Source organism: Paramormyrops kingsleyae, chromosome 8, assembly GCF_048594095.1.
Source record: "Paramormyrops kingsleyae isolate MSU_618 chromosome 8, PKINGS_0.4, whole genome shotgun sequence".
NCBI classification, from domain to species: Eukaryota; Metazoa; Chordata; class Actinopteri; order Osteoglossiformes; family Mormyridae; genus Paramormyrops; species Paramormyrops kingsleyae.
In genome coordinates, this window is record NC_132804.1 from 25,998,905 (window position 1) to 26,016,884 (window position 17,980).

Sequence of the window (17,980 nt, forward strand, 5' to 3'; positions counted from 1 at the left end):
TGTTTATTGGTTTTAAAACCATTAGCCAAACAAACATTAGGCAGCTGAGCTATAGATTACAGTATGTAGGACGTCGTCGAACGTCAAAGAGGACACAAAGGCTTGCCATAGCAATACAAGGGAGGGAGAGAGAGAGAGCTTGTCCTAAATTCCTCTAAGTGACCAGGAAAACTACAGTATTTCCCAGGCTTTGAGTAAACTAATGATTGAACACTGTAACTCTTGATAACTTTTTTTTAAGCCTAAAGTAATCTTCACATATGGCTTTCATTAGAAGTAAGATCAAGTACGGAAGGATAAACAGGTTAGTAGTGTGGCACTACATTGTAATGTAGTCTCCAGGTTAGGAACAAAATCTGTTCCTTTAAGAAGTCTGCCTTTAAGAATTTGTCGGTAAATCGGGGAAATAATAATACAGCACATATTAATCTTAGTAATTACACGGTAGTGATAAAAGTTATTATATGCAGTACTGTAATATACCTCGATTCGACTAACCACTGAAGCCACACAATGTTTTCACAAGCGTCACAAAATAGTGCGTGCGTTGGTTATTACGAACTTTGTAGTAAATGGCAGTTGCCAAGATTAGACTGCAGACGACTTACAGATCAGCTGGTGAATTAACTGGTATATTACAGCTGGTGTAGAACCTTATGTCCCAATTGAAGCAATACATGAAAAATAATTTGCAATTTTTATAAATAAGATATATTCCTAGTGCAAACCTGACCCCTCCACCCCTTGACTACACCTAGAAATTCTGTCCATAAATGTTATAAACAGAATCATTGACAAAGGGCAGCCCTGACGGAGTCCAACACCCACCGGGAATGAGTCTGACTTACTGCTGGCAATGCAAACCCAACTCCCACTAGGTATATATAGGGACCTGCCAGCCCACAACAGCAGACCCCATACTCCATGCTGCTGAAGCACCCCTGACAGGTGGTCATCTGCCTTTTTTAACGAGCAGTCCCCCTGAAGTTGGAACACATCCTCCGGTCCCCTGTCTTAAAATTTGGGCCCACCACCCCAGTCTGCCAATCCAAAGGCACTGTCCCCAACGTCCACACAATGTTGAAGAGGTATGTCAGCCAAGGCACCTTAACAACATCAAGTGCTTTCAAGAACTCAGGGCAAATCTAATCCACCCCTGGAGCCCTACCACCGAAGAGTTTTTTGACTGCTTCAGTGACCTCAAACTCCATGATGGGTAAGTACTCCTCTGAGTCCTCCAGCTCTACTTCCTCCAAGGAAGGCATATCAGTGTGATTCAGGAGGTCGTCGAAATACTCCTTCCACCACCTGACTATATCCGTGTTTGAAGTGAAAGGTTCTCCAGCCCTGCTTCCCCCTCCTCAGTTGCCTGATAGTTTGCCAGAATCTTTGAGACCGACTGAAAGCCCTTTTCCATGGGCTTACCAATTTCCTCCCACCTTCGAGTTTTTGCTTCAGCAACTGCCAAAGTCGCTTTCCACTTGGCCTGCCGGTACCTGCCAGCTACTTCAGGATTCCCACAAGCTACCGAAGCTCGGCAATGGAGTCCTGCATCATAGCCCATTCAGGCTCTTTGTCCCCTGACTCCCTTAGGATGCAAGAGAAGTTCTGCCAAAGGTGTGAGTCAAAGGTCTCCCAGACAGGGGCCTCTGCCAGATGTTCCCAGCACACCTCACTTTGCTTTTGGGTCTACCAGGCATCTTTCCCCGCCATCGGATCCAACTCACCACCAGGTGGTGATCAGTTGACAGCTCAGCTCCTCTCTTCACCCAAGTGTCCAAAACATGTGGATGCAGATCCAATGATATGATTACAAAATCGATCATTGAACTGTGTGCTCTCATGCTATGTCCACTTATGAACGACCTTATGTTCGAACATGGTATTGGTTATGGACAAATAACCGATCACCATTCGGATTCCAATTGGGCAGGCCATTCCTCCCAAGCACACCCTTCCAGGTTTCACTGTCATTACCCATGTGAGCATAAAAGTCCTCTAGCAGTACAATGGAGCCCCCAGAAGGGGCCCCTTCCAGCACCCCTTCCAAGGTTTCCAAGAAGGCCGGATACTCTGAACTGGTGTTCGGCGCGTACACACAGACCACAGTCAGAGCCCATCTCCTAACACAAAGTCGAAGGGAGGCGACCCTCTCATTCACCAAGGTGAACTCCAATGTACTGGCAATGAACCAGGGGGCTATAAATAGCTTGGCGCCTCTCACCAAGGTCAACTCCAGAGTGGAATTGAGTCTAGCCCCTCTCCAGGAGTTTGGTTCCAGAGCCTAAGCTGTGCATTGAGATGAGCCCAATTATATCTAATTGATATCTCTCTACCTTCCGGACCAGCTTAGGCTCCTTTCTCACCAGAGGGGTTAATACCACCATCGCATATCATGCACACGCAATTCTCACATTTCTAGTGAGCTAGATTAAGATCAGTTTTTGAGTTTACCTCTGCTGCATTTGCGTGAGAGCTGCATGTGTTCTCTGAAGCAATCATAATCATCTTCTCCTATGGGTTTGAGAGAATTCTTTGCTTTATTAACACCCCATGTGCATTACAACAAAAGTACCAAAAAAGTACCCTAGTCTGGCCACTCACCTAGGACCAACTTGCCATGGGAGACTCTGCCAATGGCAAATGCCTCTGACAACATAACTCCTAGGAACACAGAGGCACGCAAATCTCTCCACCATGATAAGCTGGAGATTCATGGGCTCCTACTCACCATCCCTTTAAAACTCTCACCCCACGTTTGTTACAACCACCACCACCACGACCATGGGCCAGGTGTTATTTCCAAGGTAGTACCTTCAGATTTATGTGTAAATATATAACCAGTGCTTCCATGTAATTAAAAGGAGATGAAAGCTGGCACCACACACAGCATGCACTTAAATCACAGCAGGAGAGGTAGCAGGACCTGCTGGCCTGGGCTTCCACAGATCAATTTTATTATTATTTTTTTTTGCTGCAGAGTTGACCTCCGGCACTTTTCAGGCAGTGCAGAGACATTTAACATGAGACAGGCCATATAGGTGATTTCATAACCATATATACTAGTGTTAGAGTACAGTGGCCATCTGTTGGCTGGGCAACGTTCCAGGTCCATCAGGATAGCTACTGGATGACTGTGAGTGAACAAGCAGCAGAGAGAGAGACACACACACAGGTGATGAAAACAATAATTCAACTAACTTCATGTGCTTAGGCAGGGGAAAGCAGGATTTGAACACCCAACCCTAGACATATAAAGGCAACAGACAGTCCCTGTGCCACTACACCACCCAGTTACTGGAAACAACTGGATGGAATAGGAATCCAAACAAAGAATCAACCAATACTGAATATACTTTTATTGGGAATGTAAAAAACTGTTCTCTCTTTAGCTTTCTACATTTCTGAACTCCACACATCATCCATCCAAAAAAATAGTTTAAATGTGGCTATCAAAGAACCTCAGTTTAAAAAGGCCATTCAGAAAGCCCCCCTTACATTTGATAGTTATCAGATAAATTCTTACACAGTCTGGAACTGCGGTGCCTACTGGTCTTCTCTTTCAAACTTCACAGCCAGCTTCCGGTCACTTAAGGCATGGTATGGCAGCGAGTAGGTCACTTACGTTTGAAATCATTCATTTCTTTCCTTATTGTAGCCAAGCAAGCGATTTATAGGTCATGTCTTGTGCAACTGCAGGAAATGTCAATGACATTACAATTACCAAACTTTCAGAACACCTGTCCTGTAGAAATGCTCCAGGCTCCCTAACTATCTTTTTGCAATAGGCCAAATCTCTTGGCCATTCCAGAGTTATTACCGAAGTTTGGAGAGGCGCAGGCAAAGGCGGCGCTCACAAGCCTACATAACGTGTAAAACAGAACTCCCCTCCTTCCATCTCCGTCTTCCGTAATCTTCAGCTCACCGTCTAAAAGTCCTTTTGGAGATCTGCATTTGGGGAAATCACCGGTCAGACCCAACACAGCACAAGTCTATTCCACCACTAATTAGCACCTAGCAGGATTCAATACCATGGCCAATTCCGACAGACATTTTGAGCCATCACAAGTTTACTACAGACAAGGTATTACAAAAAAAAATGCAGCTTCCCCCCCAAATCACTTTGCATCAACACAGAGGAGTCTTGCCAAGAGGAGGCTTGTCCGTGTAGGGACAGGCTGACGACCCCAGGACTAGCTCTGACTCACCAGGGGGAGGCTTGTCCGTGTAGGGACAGGCTGACGACCCCACCAGGACTAGCTCTGACTCACCAGGGGGAGGCTTGTCCGTGTAGGGACAGGCTGACGACCCCACCAGGACTAGCTCTGACTCACCAGGGGGAGGCTTGTCCGTGTAGGGACAGGCTGACGACCCCAGGACTAGCTCTGACTCACCAGGGGGAGGCTTGTCCGTGTAGGGACAGGCTGACGACCCCAGGACTAGCTCTGACTCACCAGGGGGAGGCTTGTCCGTGTAGGGACAGGCTGACGACCCCAGGACTAGCTCTGACTCACCAGGGGGAGGCTTGTCCGTGTAGGGACAGGCTGACGACCCCAGGACTAGCTCTGACTCACCAGGGGGAGGCTTGTCCGTGTAGGGACAGGCTGACGACCCCAGGACTAGCTCTGACTCACCACTCTTCCTCAGCAGCTCCCCCTTGCGACACTGCTCCATTTCCTCCACAAACTGGTCGAACAGCTTCACGTACTTTGCCAGGCTTGTCCTTTTGTAGTCTGCAGGAGGGAGAAAAGAGTGTCAACTCCCACAAAGCTGCTGTCCCATTTAATTTAATCCATACTTCAAAAAAAAAAAAAAAAAAAAAATGCTCACGGCTTAAGGGAGGTTCAAATCCCACCCCTCCAAAAGACATGAGGTTACATCTCTAATGGTGTGTGGCTCAGCAGGTTAGGACTCTGTTACCGGTTCAAATCCCAGTGTCAGCAGATGAATTTCACCACTGAGCCCTTGATCAAGACCCTTAACCCCATGTAATTGACTGGCTGACCATGCTCTCTCAGTTGTACGTCACTCTGGATAAAAGTTTCTGCTAAATAAAGAAATTGTAATCGTGTGAATATATGCTGCAATATGACCTTAGCTAACATTAATATGAGCTTAGCAAAGCATCATGGTGCTATGGTCATGCTTTCACTGCTTTTATGTTACGGTGCTGGTACCACAGACCGCCATGTGTGGAACTTTGCCCATACATCACCAGTTTTATTGTGATGAGATCGTTTGCAGGAAGCACAGCGTTTAGTACAGAAACAGTTCAGATTGCAACATGAACCAATACCTATACTAGAAAATTTCCAGTCATGGAATATATTTTCTGAAAAGACACATTATACAAAATGCTGATTCAGTTACTGCCTGTCCTAATCTCATCTGATAAAACAAAATTTCACTGAATCACAAACAAACACGAGTAAGAAATCTACTAGGTCACTAGCTTCTAAACCCATGGACAAAATGAGCAGAGTGACCGGTTTAAAAGGCCAGGTCCTGATTGGCCACTTTCGTTCCTGTCAGGATTGGCTCACCGCGAACTTTGCGCTGCTCCCCGTTGTTCTCAGTCTGTATTGCTGTGGCCTCCCCCTTTTCCTCTGCTGTCTTGGGCCGGTCCAGCTCTTCACAGATCAGGCTGGTAAGACAGTAAGAGCACTCCGCTAAGCTTGTTACAGCCATTCTGTTGGACTTCGCCCAAAATTAAATGGAACTCGGGCACATTTCAATTACTCCTTGCAAGTAAGCGCATTGATTGGAGGAAAGTGTAAAAACTGGCCCAAGACACTTCATTCAACTTATTTCTCTGTCCAGAGTATCACATTAGATTTTTTTTCAAGAAAATAAATAATACTTCTTGCTCTATGTTATGTCTTTCAAAAACCACACCCAAATTATCCATTGAAACAACTTTTCAGCATTTTCTAGCTAAAATATGTCACTTTCACCATCAATTTTCCCACAGAAGCCCAGGAAAAGCCCACTAAACTATGTACCAAAATAAAACTTGAAAAACAAAGTTTTCCAGCAGATCTTTAGCGAAATCCCACAATCAAAGACAGCAGCCCACCATAGAAATGAAAATGCGGGCATATTTCATAGGTCAGGGGAAACCCCAATAGCCATGTCTCAATAACCGTTGAGTGAATTTTGTTTTCTATATTTGGAATCAATCTGACTTATCAAAACCAGTGCCAACTGACTGCAACCGATGGTCTAAATTCACTGCTAATCCATAACCATGTTAAAAGAACATTTTTTACTTGTACGTGGATCTTTCACTTACTTTCAATTACTTGGTATGTGAGACCACCCGTATTATTACTGTATAATCTAAAAGGCATGTGCTTCATAAACTGAAACGTCACAATAAACAACAAACTTGAAAATTCTCTGTCCAGAAAGATAAATACTAAGTCTAGTATCAGGACTCACCTTATAGTGGGGACATCAAAAGGATCAAATTTGTCTATGGCCTTCAGGTCAATGGGCACTGAAATCCGTCCTGTTTGGAAAAAGCATTTTTAGCATAAACATCTTCCCAGTCCATTACTGGAGTATGTTGCAGCCATCCAATATTACTGCTCAATGATAATTAAAAAAAAAAAAAACACATAAAGGTGGTACATGAAGCTAAAATGTCTATTTTGGTGTATTAATTTACTCACAGATCTGGATTTCAGTGCATATTTGTAAGTTGTAGCACAATCCCAAATGGAGAAAGTGCTAAATGTAATACAACTCCACATCTACTCAACTTTTTGAGCGAGTTCTTAAAGAAATGGCCCAGTACCTGTTTTGGGGTGGACGCTGAAGGGGCTCTTCAGCAGGTGGTTCACGCCTTTGCTGACATTCACGTCCAGCCGCGGGTAGCAGTACTGCAGCATGATCTCCTTGTCGCCATAGAAGCCTCTCTTAGCAGTCGCCTATGTGTTGAGGGGGAAAAAAAAATCCCAATGCCGAAAGAGCGTGACGTGCAACGGTGCAGCCGGATCGCAAGGCGGGTCTCTCCTCACCATGACCTGCACAGCGGCCGTCAGCTTCTTCCATCGGACGACGGGGTTCCTTTCAATCAGGAAGAAAGCCACCAGCTCCTTCCGCACTTGTGTGGAAGGTTAAGGATCACGTCTCATTCGATGGGTCACAGAAGGTGCTGAATGTCTGCAAGTCACAAACGGTTTCGAAACTAATCCGAGTCTGGAAACAATTACGTAGAAGGCTAGTCAACTAGTACTGGAAACCAGATTCATCTCTCATGCCATTAGGGCACCAAAGCTCTAATGATCTAATAATCGACCTAGGCAGACTGTAGCATCACGTTAGAATATTACCTTTGAAAAAATATATACATGTCCACATGGCGCAAGACTTACATAATAGGATTCCTATTGACTTTAGCCTGGGCATTCAGAACGTGACTAATGTGGAGAAGAAAAAAAACACACATAACTGCACAATCGATAAAGGGAAGACGGATTCTTCTGAAGCTTCGCAAAAATTGTCAGTGCTCAGGCTGCAACATACCTAAAATACATCAAAGCCTGGTCAAAAACATAGTTCAATGTTTGTTCATAACCGCCCCAGTAGCAAAGCTTAATGTCACATAAAATGTCATACAAAATGAAATGGGGTAATTGTTGAAGAATAATATCGCTGAGAAACAAATCATATGGTGCCCCACAGAGACTGTACATGTGTATCATGGAGAAGCTTAAATTCATTTAATGATAAAAAAAACAACAATCTTACGTCTAGCTACATCTAACCATGGCCACTTCAGAATGACAGAAAAAGGCAGATACTGTTGTATCTGAGAGCGCACCTTATCACACACTGCATTTTTCCATTGATGCTCCAAATTTTAACCCATCTAAGTTGTTGGAATTAAATCACTTAAGATAATCGCTAAAATGTCAGGGACTGCTCGAATAAAGGATATCATCAGGCACCAGGGCCAACACTTTGTCTGTAGATTCCTTGCTGCCCAGGATGTCCTGCTCAACCAGTGCATACTTTTCAAAACGCTGCTCGATCACTTTGAGTGACTCCCTGTGGGAGGATGCAGGAAGGCACATTATGTTTGCTCCGAATCGCATCGGGACCTCAGTCGAAGGCAGCTGGGACGGGTCTCACTTGATGAAGGGATGAACCGGATCTGAAAGCTGCACCTTCTTCACAGTGTCTTCTCCTCCCTGAGGGAAGGCAGGCGGACGAGAAGAGAGGTCACGCTTAACAGTGGGAAATCACAGTTTGTGATCTCGCCATAACAGGCAGAAGTAGCGATGAACTCACACGCCACTCAGTCGTCGTGACTTGAATTTACTTCATAAATACAACAGGTACAACAGCTTTTAGTGTATTTTAGAATTGTGCCCCCTACATAAATGCTGCTTACAAGAGCTTTTAATGTACAACCAGATTAATTTAATAAAAGGTGATACTCCCCTAAATACCAGTGCAGGTTTAAGATTAATCAGTGCCGTGTGACATCAGCATGGCTGGGATGAGCCCGGCCGGCCTTCTCCTTACCCTGATGAGGCTGAGGTATTCGGCGACGGCGGAACGGCCTGCGGCAGACAGCTTCCTGGCGGCCTCGTCGCACACCCAACAGTGCACCCCTCGCCTCCCGGAGAAAACCCACATCAGGTGCCGGAAGCCGAAGTCCTCTGAGGGCAAGGCAAGGCGTACCGGGAAGGACAGAGAAACAGCCATCTTATTGGGGGGAGGGGGTGGGTGTCTCCATCCATTTATACAGGATGGCACAGTGTCTCTGTGGTTGGCATCAAGGCTCCAGGGTTGTGGGTCTGGCTCCTCCCCCACCAGTGCACGTGTGTGCGTACGTGGTTTGTATGCTATCCCTGTGATGCATGGGGTTTCTTCCTCTGCAGCATACCGTAGTGTTTGTCTGGATGTGCCCTGAGATGGACTGGCCCCCTGTACAGCGTGGATAGGCTCCAGGATCACTATGACCTTCTACTGGATCAGGTTAAAGTTAACTTTAATATAATAATAATATAAGATGCACTTTATTAATCCCAGGGGGACATTCTGGTGCATACAGCAGCAAGAACATAGTGCACATACAAACATACATAATGCTATGCAGACAAGGTGCAAGGACAGTACATAGAAGGCAAACCAAGTAAACAGTGCAAACAAATTTAAAGAGTACAGAGCACACAAATAAAATGTCCTGAAATATTAAGGTACTACAGAAACCCCACCCATCTACCCATTTCCTGTACCCGCTTCTCCTATTCAGGGTGACGGGGGGTCTGGAGCCTCTCTCGGAGGTTACAGGTGCAAGGCAGGGAATAACCCAGGATGGGGAATCAACCAAACGCAGGGCACACACACACACACACACACACACCAGTCATACTACAAAAATATATAAAAATGATAACAACAACAATAATAATAAATTAGCAATGTTATATCTGCAATAAAGCACAGGATAAGAAGTTATGGACTATGGAAGACGGCTGGACATAACATTTAAGCTAAAAATGACCCTTCTGAGGGTGACGTTTTCTGATGCTTACCCCGCAGTGCCCTGTCCAGGATGCGAATGGCAATTGTCATCAAAGTCCAGCACTTGGAGCAGATGTCAGCAGCACTGTGATGATGAAGAAGGAGTCACCTTCAGTACAGTTTCCGGCCACCATAAACAGCAGCATTCAGCAGAGCACTACCTGCAGCAGCGTCTGACGTCGTCATAGTCCGTCATATCAATATCAAAAACCAGCTCCTTCTCCAGGGCCTGGAAGACACCGGACTTGATGGTGTTGTGTTGATTTGGCTGCGAGGAACAGAATAAGAAAATTGGTCACAACTTTGCATTAACGCCACCGCTTATGATCTCTAGACAAATGTAAGATAGCTACTTTAAAAAGTGAGTGGAGTGATTAGATTTTGAACTTTACCGTAACCTTTACTGACCCTGTGACTATAAACAGCGCCGATGTCGATTTTGTATGGGTTCATCTTCTGAATTTCCTTCTCCATCTCACTCTGATTGCTGAAAGACTGGTACCTTACGTAGATGTCATCTTTCAACGTGAAAGAGAACTCCCGATTTTGAAAGTAGTTCTTTGTCACTATACAGTGGAGATATTAAAACCAATGATATAAAGGAGAATGAATCGTGCAATCACAACTTTCGAAGTGATCGCCTGTAAATCTCGGTCACTGTGCGTTTGCGTTCGTGCCTCCTTAGTAAGCGTGAACACTTACACAGCTTAACGAGCTAGCTAACAGCGTATGACAGCAATATAGAAGTTTTTACTTAATGCAAGCTAACACCTCGATTAAGAGTTCAATAAAACAAGAAGCATACAATGGCAAAGATTCATCTTACTACCTCAACTCTAGTCAAAAGATTTTTAAAAACTAAGTAGTTATTCAATGCTCACCTCCTCCGTAGTTCAGCCACCGAAAATACTGAGAAAATGGGAAAAGTCGTTTGTAATACAGAGGCAGAAGGTCCGGCAAACTGCCGGGGTCGTAATCGGTGGTTGGCATTATTTTCAAGTGGCTTATAAACTTAGTTAGCTAAGTTAATGAGGCACTTTGAGCAGCAAAAGACGAACTTGTATAACAACACGGCACAGCAAGCTAACGAAACGAAAATTAAATTTAACAGACTATTATGATAAAACACAACCGATACAGGCAAAAAGTGACAGCTTCCAGTACCGACCAAAGAGGCGCGGGAAAACCTGACCCGGAACCGGAAACGGTAACCTCCCTTACTGCTCCTGGAATATGTAGTTCTAGGTACTGCAAAAACGTGGTCAGTCATCATCCTGCTGACGCCGATGTAGTGGAATGAGTATTTTGCTTGTAGACTGAAAGACATTATACTACAAACATGTCCAGCTAAGTTAGTAACAGAAGTAACAAAAGTGCTGATATATAGAAAGTAATAGTGAGTTTTCCCATATAGTTAAATGAGATGTCTGTTTAGTACTATATTTACAGACTGAAAACATGTGCAAAAGACTAATAATGCACTTACGTTTCAGTTTTGTGGAGTTTGTTTTCCCTAGTGACATAGCTTTAGGCATGTTTAAGACTATCTAGTGTCTTTAATAATCTTATTAAATAAACGAACATAAATATGGTTCCCACATCTTGCAAAGTATCTTTATAGTGCATTAGTTGAATTTCCTTTCGTTTGACTCAGTATTACAGCTGGAATACATTGTGAGTTAGACCATTATGAGGCCGTACCTCAGTGTTCAGTTATGATGGTCCGTTGTGTGCGTATAAAATCACTTGATCGCTGGTGTTGCGTTTTTACAGCCAGCATAAGGACGACGAAGTTTAAAACCACGATTTAAGTAGCACATATTTTTTGCAGAGTCTTGCTTTTCTTTTTTCGTCCCACCAGAGGGCAGTCATTACTTAAATAATGTTATTCCACAGGTTCACCCAGCCCCTTACGAAACCATGTACCAGACACCCACAACCCCCGCCCCCGCCCACCATCTCCTTTGCTGCAGTCACTCCGAGCCGAGCCTAACCGAGCAGAGCAGAGCAGTGCTACGGTTACAGCGGATGAGTCGTGTTTCCATGAGCCCCGTGGCAGCGTGCAGCATCTGCATTGTGAGCTAGTCGAAGACACCTCCCCTTTCTGGTATCTTGTACAGTCTCTGTCTCCTTTTGTTTCAATCCTCTGGATTTGTCTCTGCCATCAGTGGTTTCTGCTGTAGTGTGAATAGGCAGTCTGACCTCTGAAAATGAGACTGCAAATATTTCTGAATGAATGGAGTATTTTAAGATGATTATATCGTACTCGGCTCATCGATAATCCCGGTGTTTATTAACTGGACATCTGACCTAATTTTGACTGTGCAGAAACATAGATTTCACCAAAAATGATTTATATAGAGCAAAACATCATGTATTATCTGTGTTTATGTAATGAATGACTCATGTGGGAAAAGTATTATTATCTGAGGTTCATGTAAGGGAAACTTCACACACTATATGATCATTGTTGCTGAACTCCTTTGGGTGCAGGCAGGGTGAGCAGGTCCTGGGATGGGGTCAGTTGGTGGGGATCAGTGTGATACAGCCTTGAGGCTTACGCTCAAGGGTGCCCCCCCCCCCCCCCCTCAAGGGGTCTCAAGACCAGCTGCTCAATGGATAGTTGTTGGTGGCCCTGCAGGTCGCAGCTTGATGTGCGTTGTGTCCTTTAGACCACGGGGGAACAGGTGGGCCAGTATGTGAGAACATTCTCCTGTCTATTCTGACCTCATCTGTCCTTCATTTTAATGTCATATCACAAAATCAGAGCTATAAACTGCCGGATAGCAGAATAGGGCACTGTGGCAAAATGAATCTCACCTGTCGGCAGTTCTGTGACGCGTGGCTCTGGGAGTTGGGCCTGTGTGTGTGTGATTGGAAGGTTGCTGGTTTGAATCCCACTCTCAGCAGAATAGTCTGTCTGTTTGGTCCTTGAGCAAGGGTATTAAACCCTCCCCCCCCCCCAAAAAAATGATGGTATAGGGCAGGGGTGTCAAACTCCAGTCCTGGGAGGCCGGAGCCCTGTGTAGCATAGTTCTTTCCTATTCTACCACAAATGATTCAGCTCAAGAGCTGTGTTGTAATTAGCACAAGGAGTTGAATCAGGTGTGTTAGTAAACTAAAAACTATGCAGGGTTTGGCCCTCCAGGACTGGAGTTTGACACCCCTGCTCTGGGGGCACTGAATAAATGCCCTGACTCACTGCTCAGACACCAAGCTTCACTCTCACCTGTGTGTGTGTCTCAAAGGGGAGCCAGATGAGGTACGTGGAAAGAAGCATTCTAATGCATTTGATCAAATGGTAAATAAAAGTATCTTCTCATTTCAAAAAGGCTGATGTTAGATGTCAGTAGTACATTTCATTGCTGACTCAGCATTGGAAGTCCCTCCCTGTTTTACTGATGAGATGCAGAGGTGCTGGATATCAACACATCTGCTCTCTCTGATCATGGTCCATTTGGGTGCCCTCTGTTTGGCTCACTCTCTCTTTATGTTTTTGCCTGTCCTGTGTAGCACAGCAGATTTGGAAGCTCTCTGCAAACCAATGTGTATGTTTCTTTTGTTCATCAAAATCTTGTTTAAGTGAACTGATTTCGCACAGCGATTTGAGATTGTTTGTTATAACGAACAGAAAAGGTATTTTGTCTGCCCCCTTAACAACCGCAAATTACTTGATACACCCTCTAAAATGAATGAATTCATCATTAATGATTAATTAATTGTTGTTCCTTTTCTGAAAAAATAAGTAACACCTTGATTGATTAATTTTGACGAAGCACAGTAAAATATCAGGTATTACCAAATTTGCATTCTGTGGCTGCCGACCAAAGCAGATTTTTAATGAGGTTGAGGACTGAGCTCTAGCATTATGGAAGGCATCTCTGGTTGGTGGATAACCCCTCTTTATTTGCCTCTCTTTTCAAAATGAAAAATGGAACAAAGCGTCTGGATAGATGGAGAGGAACCTTGAATGCTGAAGTGGTTGTTTAGCTGAAATGAGGCAGGGGGGGCTGGTGGGTTCGGGGAAAAGAATGAATATAAATAGGCTTGAATTATGGGGCTGTTTGTCCTTGCAGATCCGGAGTTGTCACAAGGTGCAGCATCCCCTGTTTGAGTCCAACAAACAGGCGCCAGCATTCGTCTGCTTATGTCTGCGAGCTCTTTATAAATGGTAATGAAATGGTTCTTTATTTGGTACTGTAGAAGTACATTGGTATGCTTCTTTTCATATATCCTGTCTTGCTTTCCTTTGCAACACACACACGCATATATAGTTAAAAGTAAAGCTTGAGATCTGAGCCATTTATCCAGCACATCTGGAGCATAACGGGGGGTAAAGGGTCTTGCTTAAGGGGTCACCAGACATAGGGCTGTTTTGTTAAGGATGGGATCTGAACCAGCAACCTTCTGATACCAGGCACCATCTAACTGTGCAATACAACCTGGAGGAGGAACATTTGCATTTATTTACTTAGCAGAAGGTTTTCTCTGAAGCTTATAAGTGAGGTTCAGAGATCAGGGTCTGGAATAATATGGTATGGGTAGTGCTGGCGAAAACCCCGTAATGAAACTGCTTCATTAATAATATTGGCTCTAAATTTTCAGCTTGTTCATGAAACAAGATGGCTGCTGAAAATAGCATGCGCTATTCGGCAAACAACGACGGGCACTGTCGACCAGGAAGAACGCGGGGGGCTTTTGGCGCGTGGGCGGTGTCGGATACAGATATCCGAAGGTGGTGCCTGGACTTTCCTTTCCCCAGACAGCGGCGGGCTGCTGAGCGATGCGTAACGGCATAGTTCGGCCAGCTTGTGAGCCAGGGAGGGGTGTCAGATATCCAGAGACAATCTGCCTTTCTGTCAGGCCGACCTCAATGCATCCGTTTACAAGCTCCTCGGCAGAAACAGGCGCACCGATTGGTTTTCTGTCGCTCAATCTGATTTTTTTTTAGGAAAAACTGTTTCTGTGATTGGGGTGACACAGTGTTTAGCCCTGTTGCCTGGGGTCAGGGTTCGAGTCTATGCTCTATGTGTGTGGAGTTTGCTTGTTCTCCTTGTGTTGTTGTGGGGTGTTTTTCGGTTTACCCCCCACAGTCCAAAAGCATGCTAGAGTTAATTAAAGTTGTGAATGGTGTGTGTGCCCTGTGATTGGTTGGCATCCGATCCTGGGTTATTCCCTGCCTTCCTGCCTGTCGTTTCTGGGATAGGATCCGGAACCCTGTGACTCCGGATAGGACAAGCGGGTATAGAACATGGGTGGATGTTTCTGTAATAGAAAGTTGTAAAGCGCTGGAAGGATATTGATGCGTTTTTTTGGGGGTGGGGGGTAAAGTAAGGGGTGAAGCTACTATAAACACCTGTAACTAACAGAACAAAGTATACAGGGAGGTGGGGCCCCAGCTGAAAGCTGATTTGTCCCTGGAGTGCCCCTCGCTGATCATTCAAAACATATCATTGGCTATTCAAAAGGTTTGCTCCCTCTGTATGAATTATGGCCCTTCTGATGTCTCCCCCCCACCTAAAAAAAATCCTAGAATTGCCTTTAAATATGAAGCAAGCTTTCTGCATTTTAAGAATAGTGGGGGTGCCTGGGAACTGTCCTGGCTCTTCTGGCTGTGCAATTAGCTCATTTAAGTTAGACGGCAAAGTACTAACACTGAATGTCATTCAGGTCATCTTGCAGTTGATTCCTGTTGACCAATAAAACCACCTAATTGTACCCTCATGTCTCTGGGTCAGTTTTTAACCCAGAAGAACCAGGTTTTTCACACTTTCGTTTTGTGTAACTTGACCTGACTCAATCTGTTGCCTCATAGATCTTTTATAACACAACAACACAAAGTATAACTGAACTTACATTAAACCCTGAATTTCCCCCATACCTTGAAACTTTTTCTTGAATAAAATTATTCCATAATGTCCATGAGGCTTGGTTGTGTTTACTGTCCTCCATTTATACAGAGGGGCATATAAAGTCCTCAGCTCTGAATCTCTGTTCTGTTGCTTGGCTGAAGGCCTTTCCCATCCTTCTTTGTTCAACTTTATTTTCACTTTATTGTTACAATATACTTTGGTTTATGTCTGAGTTAAACTTGGGTGATTCAGAGAATGTATGTACTACATTGTTTGTAACAGAATTGACTGAAAGCAAATCCAGAGAACTTCATGATCTAGTAATGTTTGGGAATTGAGAGTTTTCATTGAGCTTTGCAAGCGGGGTGGTAAATTTGTGGAAACTTGACAGAAACTTTCCATTCCATGGGAAGTTAAGTTGGGGAATTTTGGAAATATTCCAAGTTGGAAATTTTCCATGGGAACACCCAGGAATATGTGGGAATTAACAGAAAATTCACAGAATTTTGCAACCCTAATTCTTGCCTTTAACAAGGTTATTCCAAAATTGGTTCTCCTCATCAGTTAGACGGCAGAAGAACCCCTTATTGTTATTTAGTATACAGTGTCTCAATAAATAAAATGTTCACAAAGGTGATAGTTGCATCACTTTTACTTACTGAAAAGTTTGGCCCAGGATGACCATGATGTCATGGGTTTCTGACCCTCTTTGGATCATAAGCAAGGTTAACTGTATATCAGGTAGGAGGTGCTGTTTGTTTCCCAGTGCAAGGTTCTATTCAGAGATCATAAAGGTTGATGATGCTAAAGAATGCAAGTGATGGGCAGTTAATTAGTACTACTACGTAAGTCCCTCCATCACTTAGCACTAATAGGTTGTCACCTAGGACACCGGCAATACAATTTCGTCATTAAACATATTCCATGAAAGCCGCCGACTCTATCCTGTATACTACTTTAGTTGTCTTGGTGCTCAGTGACGATGTCATACTTTTTCCTCAGATCGCAGAAACTCCACTGTAGCCCCCAGTATTACATGAGGTTGACTGGCAGGCATAAAATTTCCTTAGAATCCTAGTTTGTCCTCTTTTGTGTAATAGTAATATACCTGTTTCTGTCTCTTTCCTTGGTTTTTCTCTTTTGATAGAAGCCTGGAAACTCCTGATGGCAAGGTTGCCCTTTTTTGATTGGTTGAAACCCCGGTTGTGTTTTGGATACTGATCAATGGTACGCGTTTCTCACTTCGGCGCGTCTTTAAAACCTTACGGATAGAAGTTGGAGACCTGAACGAATTAAGCTTTCATGGACTGTAAATACAGCCGTCCCTCCGCTCCCATTTTTGTCGTCAGCAATGAATAATATTTTTGCAGGTTTTTTTTTTTTTTCCCCCTGCATTTCTGCTGTTATGCGGCGTCAGCAAGCGGAACGTAAATAGGCTGGTCGCAGCTCGTGATGTCTTGCTGTGCAGACTGGGGGACCTTAACAGGGCTTCCAAGGTTCAGCCAGCTGTGGATAGAAACACACCAACTGTGGGAGCGCCGAGAATGGCAGGCATCTGCGTTTGAGCTGGGGCCCCATTATAGAAACATATTCCAGCTAGTCTAAAAATTACATAGAAAAGATGTTTGTAGACAACCTCCTGAGAAGAATGGACAGCTTATAGACCTGCTGAGCCAACAGCATTAATAATTAAACCCACATTTACATTGTAGAGAGAAATCAGGGCGTAGATGAAATCTATTTATCATGGAGATTGGTGGAGCCTCTGTCTTTGCCCAGTTTCCTAAGGTTCATTGATAGTCCCATGAAAACAGTACTATTTGAGCAGTCATCGTCAACTAAATTTCACTGACCTGTCGCCACATAGATAGTGATCAGTCCCAGCCCTGTCTCATTGTTTGATCTTCTCACTGGGAATACATGCAGAAGAGAAAGGAGGATCTTCTGCTCATTGACTGGCTCCCACAAAGACGGCTTTGCTGTTTGTGTCATATCACTATACACCAGTGTTTCCCAATTTGGTTCTCGGGAACCAACAGACAGTCCTGGTAGGTAGCAAAAATGTGGATTGTCTGGCAGGGAGCTGGGAGGGAGCAAAAACATGGACCGACTGTGGGTCCCTGAGGGCCGGAGTGGGAAACACTGCTATACACAGATAAATTCCAGGTTTTCCCTGGCTGTAGCTGAAACAAAATGCATCTCGGAATCAGTCAAATTTTTCTCTTTCACAATACAGGCAGCTCTAGGCTTATTTTAATCTGACATAAGTAAATCTGCAGAAAATATTTGAGATACATAGCAAAAAAGCAATATATACATGTAAGCAAATTTACATTTCATCTTTTTAATATTTGTTCTTTAGTATGTATTGTTAGTACTTTTTTAAGGTTGGAGTTGATGTTATTGAACCCAGGGAGTAATGGAAAACCAATGCTCCTTCGAGCCGGAATTGAACCAGCGACCTAAGGATGTCTCTCTGTATGTCTCTACAGTCCTCCGCTCTACCAACTGAGCTATCGAAGGGGCTGTATAGCTGGTATGTATTTTTTGCTATAATGTGTCCTGAATAGTATGGGATATGTATATGT

At 44.1% G+C, this 17,980-nt stretch overlaps 1 protein-coding gene and 1 non-coding gene across 3 annotated transcripts; both read right to left on the reverse strand.

Annotated features, from left to right (window-relative positions):
• Nucleotides 1–3,344: 3,344 nt before the first annotated feature.
• On the reverse strand, nt 3,345–10,759 carry prim1 (DNA primase subunit 1). 2 transcript variants are annotated; one of them, XR_011992660.1, is made up of 14 exons: nt 10,422–10,759; nt 9,949–10,106; nt 9,702–9,808; nt 9,552–9,625; nt 8,536–8,672; nt 8,140–8,198; nt 7,945–8,055; nt 7,023–7,110; nt 6,800–6,932; nt 6,442–6,511; nt 5,544–5,644; nt 4,635–4,733; nt 3,821–3,948; nt 3,345–3,693 (listed from the first exon to the last, which is right to left on the reverse strand). XR_011992660.1 is itself a non-coding variant. In XM_072715533.1 (13 exons), the coding sequence occupies exons 1-13, from the start codon at nt 10,528–10,530 to the stop codon at nt 3,929–3,931; spliced, it is 1,266 nt and encodes a 421-aa protein (XP_072571634.1). In that variant the 5' UTR covers nt 10,531–10,759; the 3' UTR covers nt 3,345–3,928. The 2 variants fall into 2 exon arrangements, 1 of the variants encoding a protein (XP_072571634.1); XM_072715533.1 differs by having other exon boundaries at nt 3,345–3,948.
• Nucleotides 10,760–17,826: 7,067 nt separating this feature from the next.
• Nucleotides 17,827–17,915, reverse strand: trnay-gua (transfer RNA tyrosine (anticodon GUA)). Its single transcript is given in 2 exon segments — nt 17,827–17,862; nt 17,879–17,915. It is a non-coding gene; the product is annotated as a tRNA-Tyr (tRNA).
• Nucleotides 17,916–17,980: the final 65 nt, after the last annotated feature.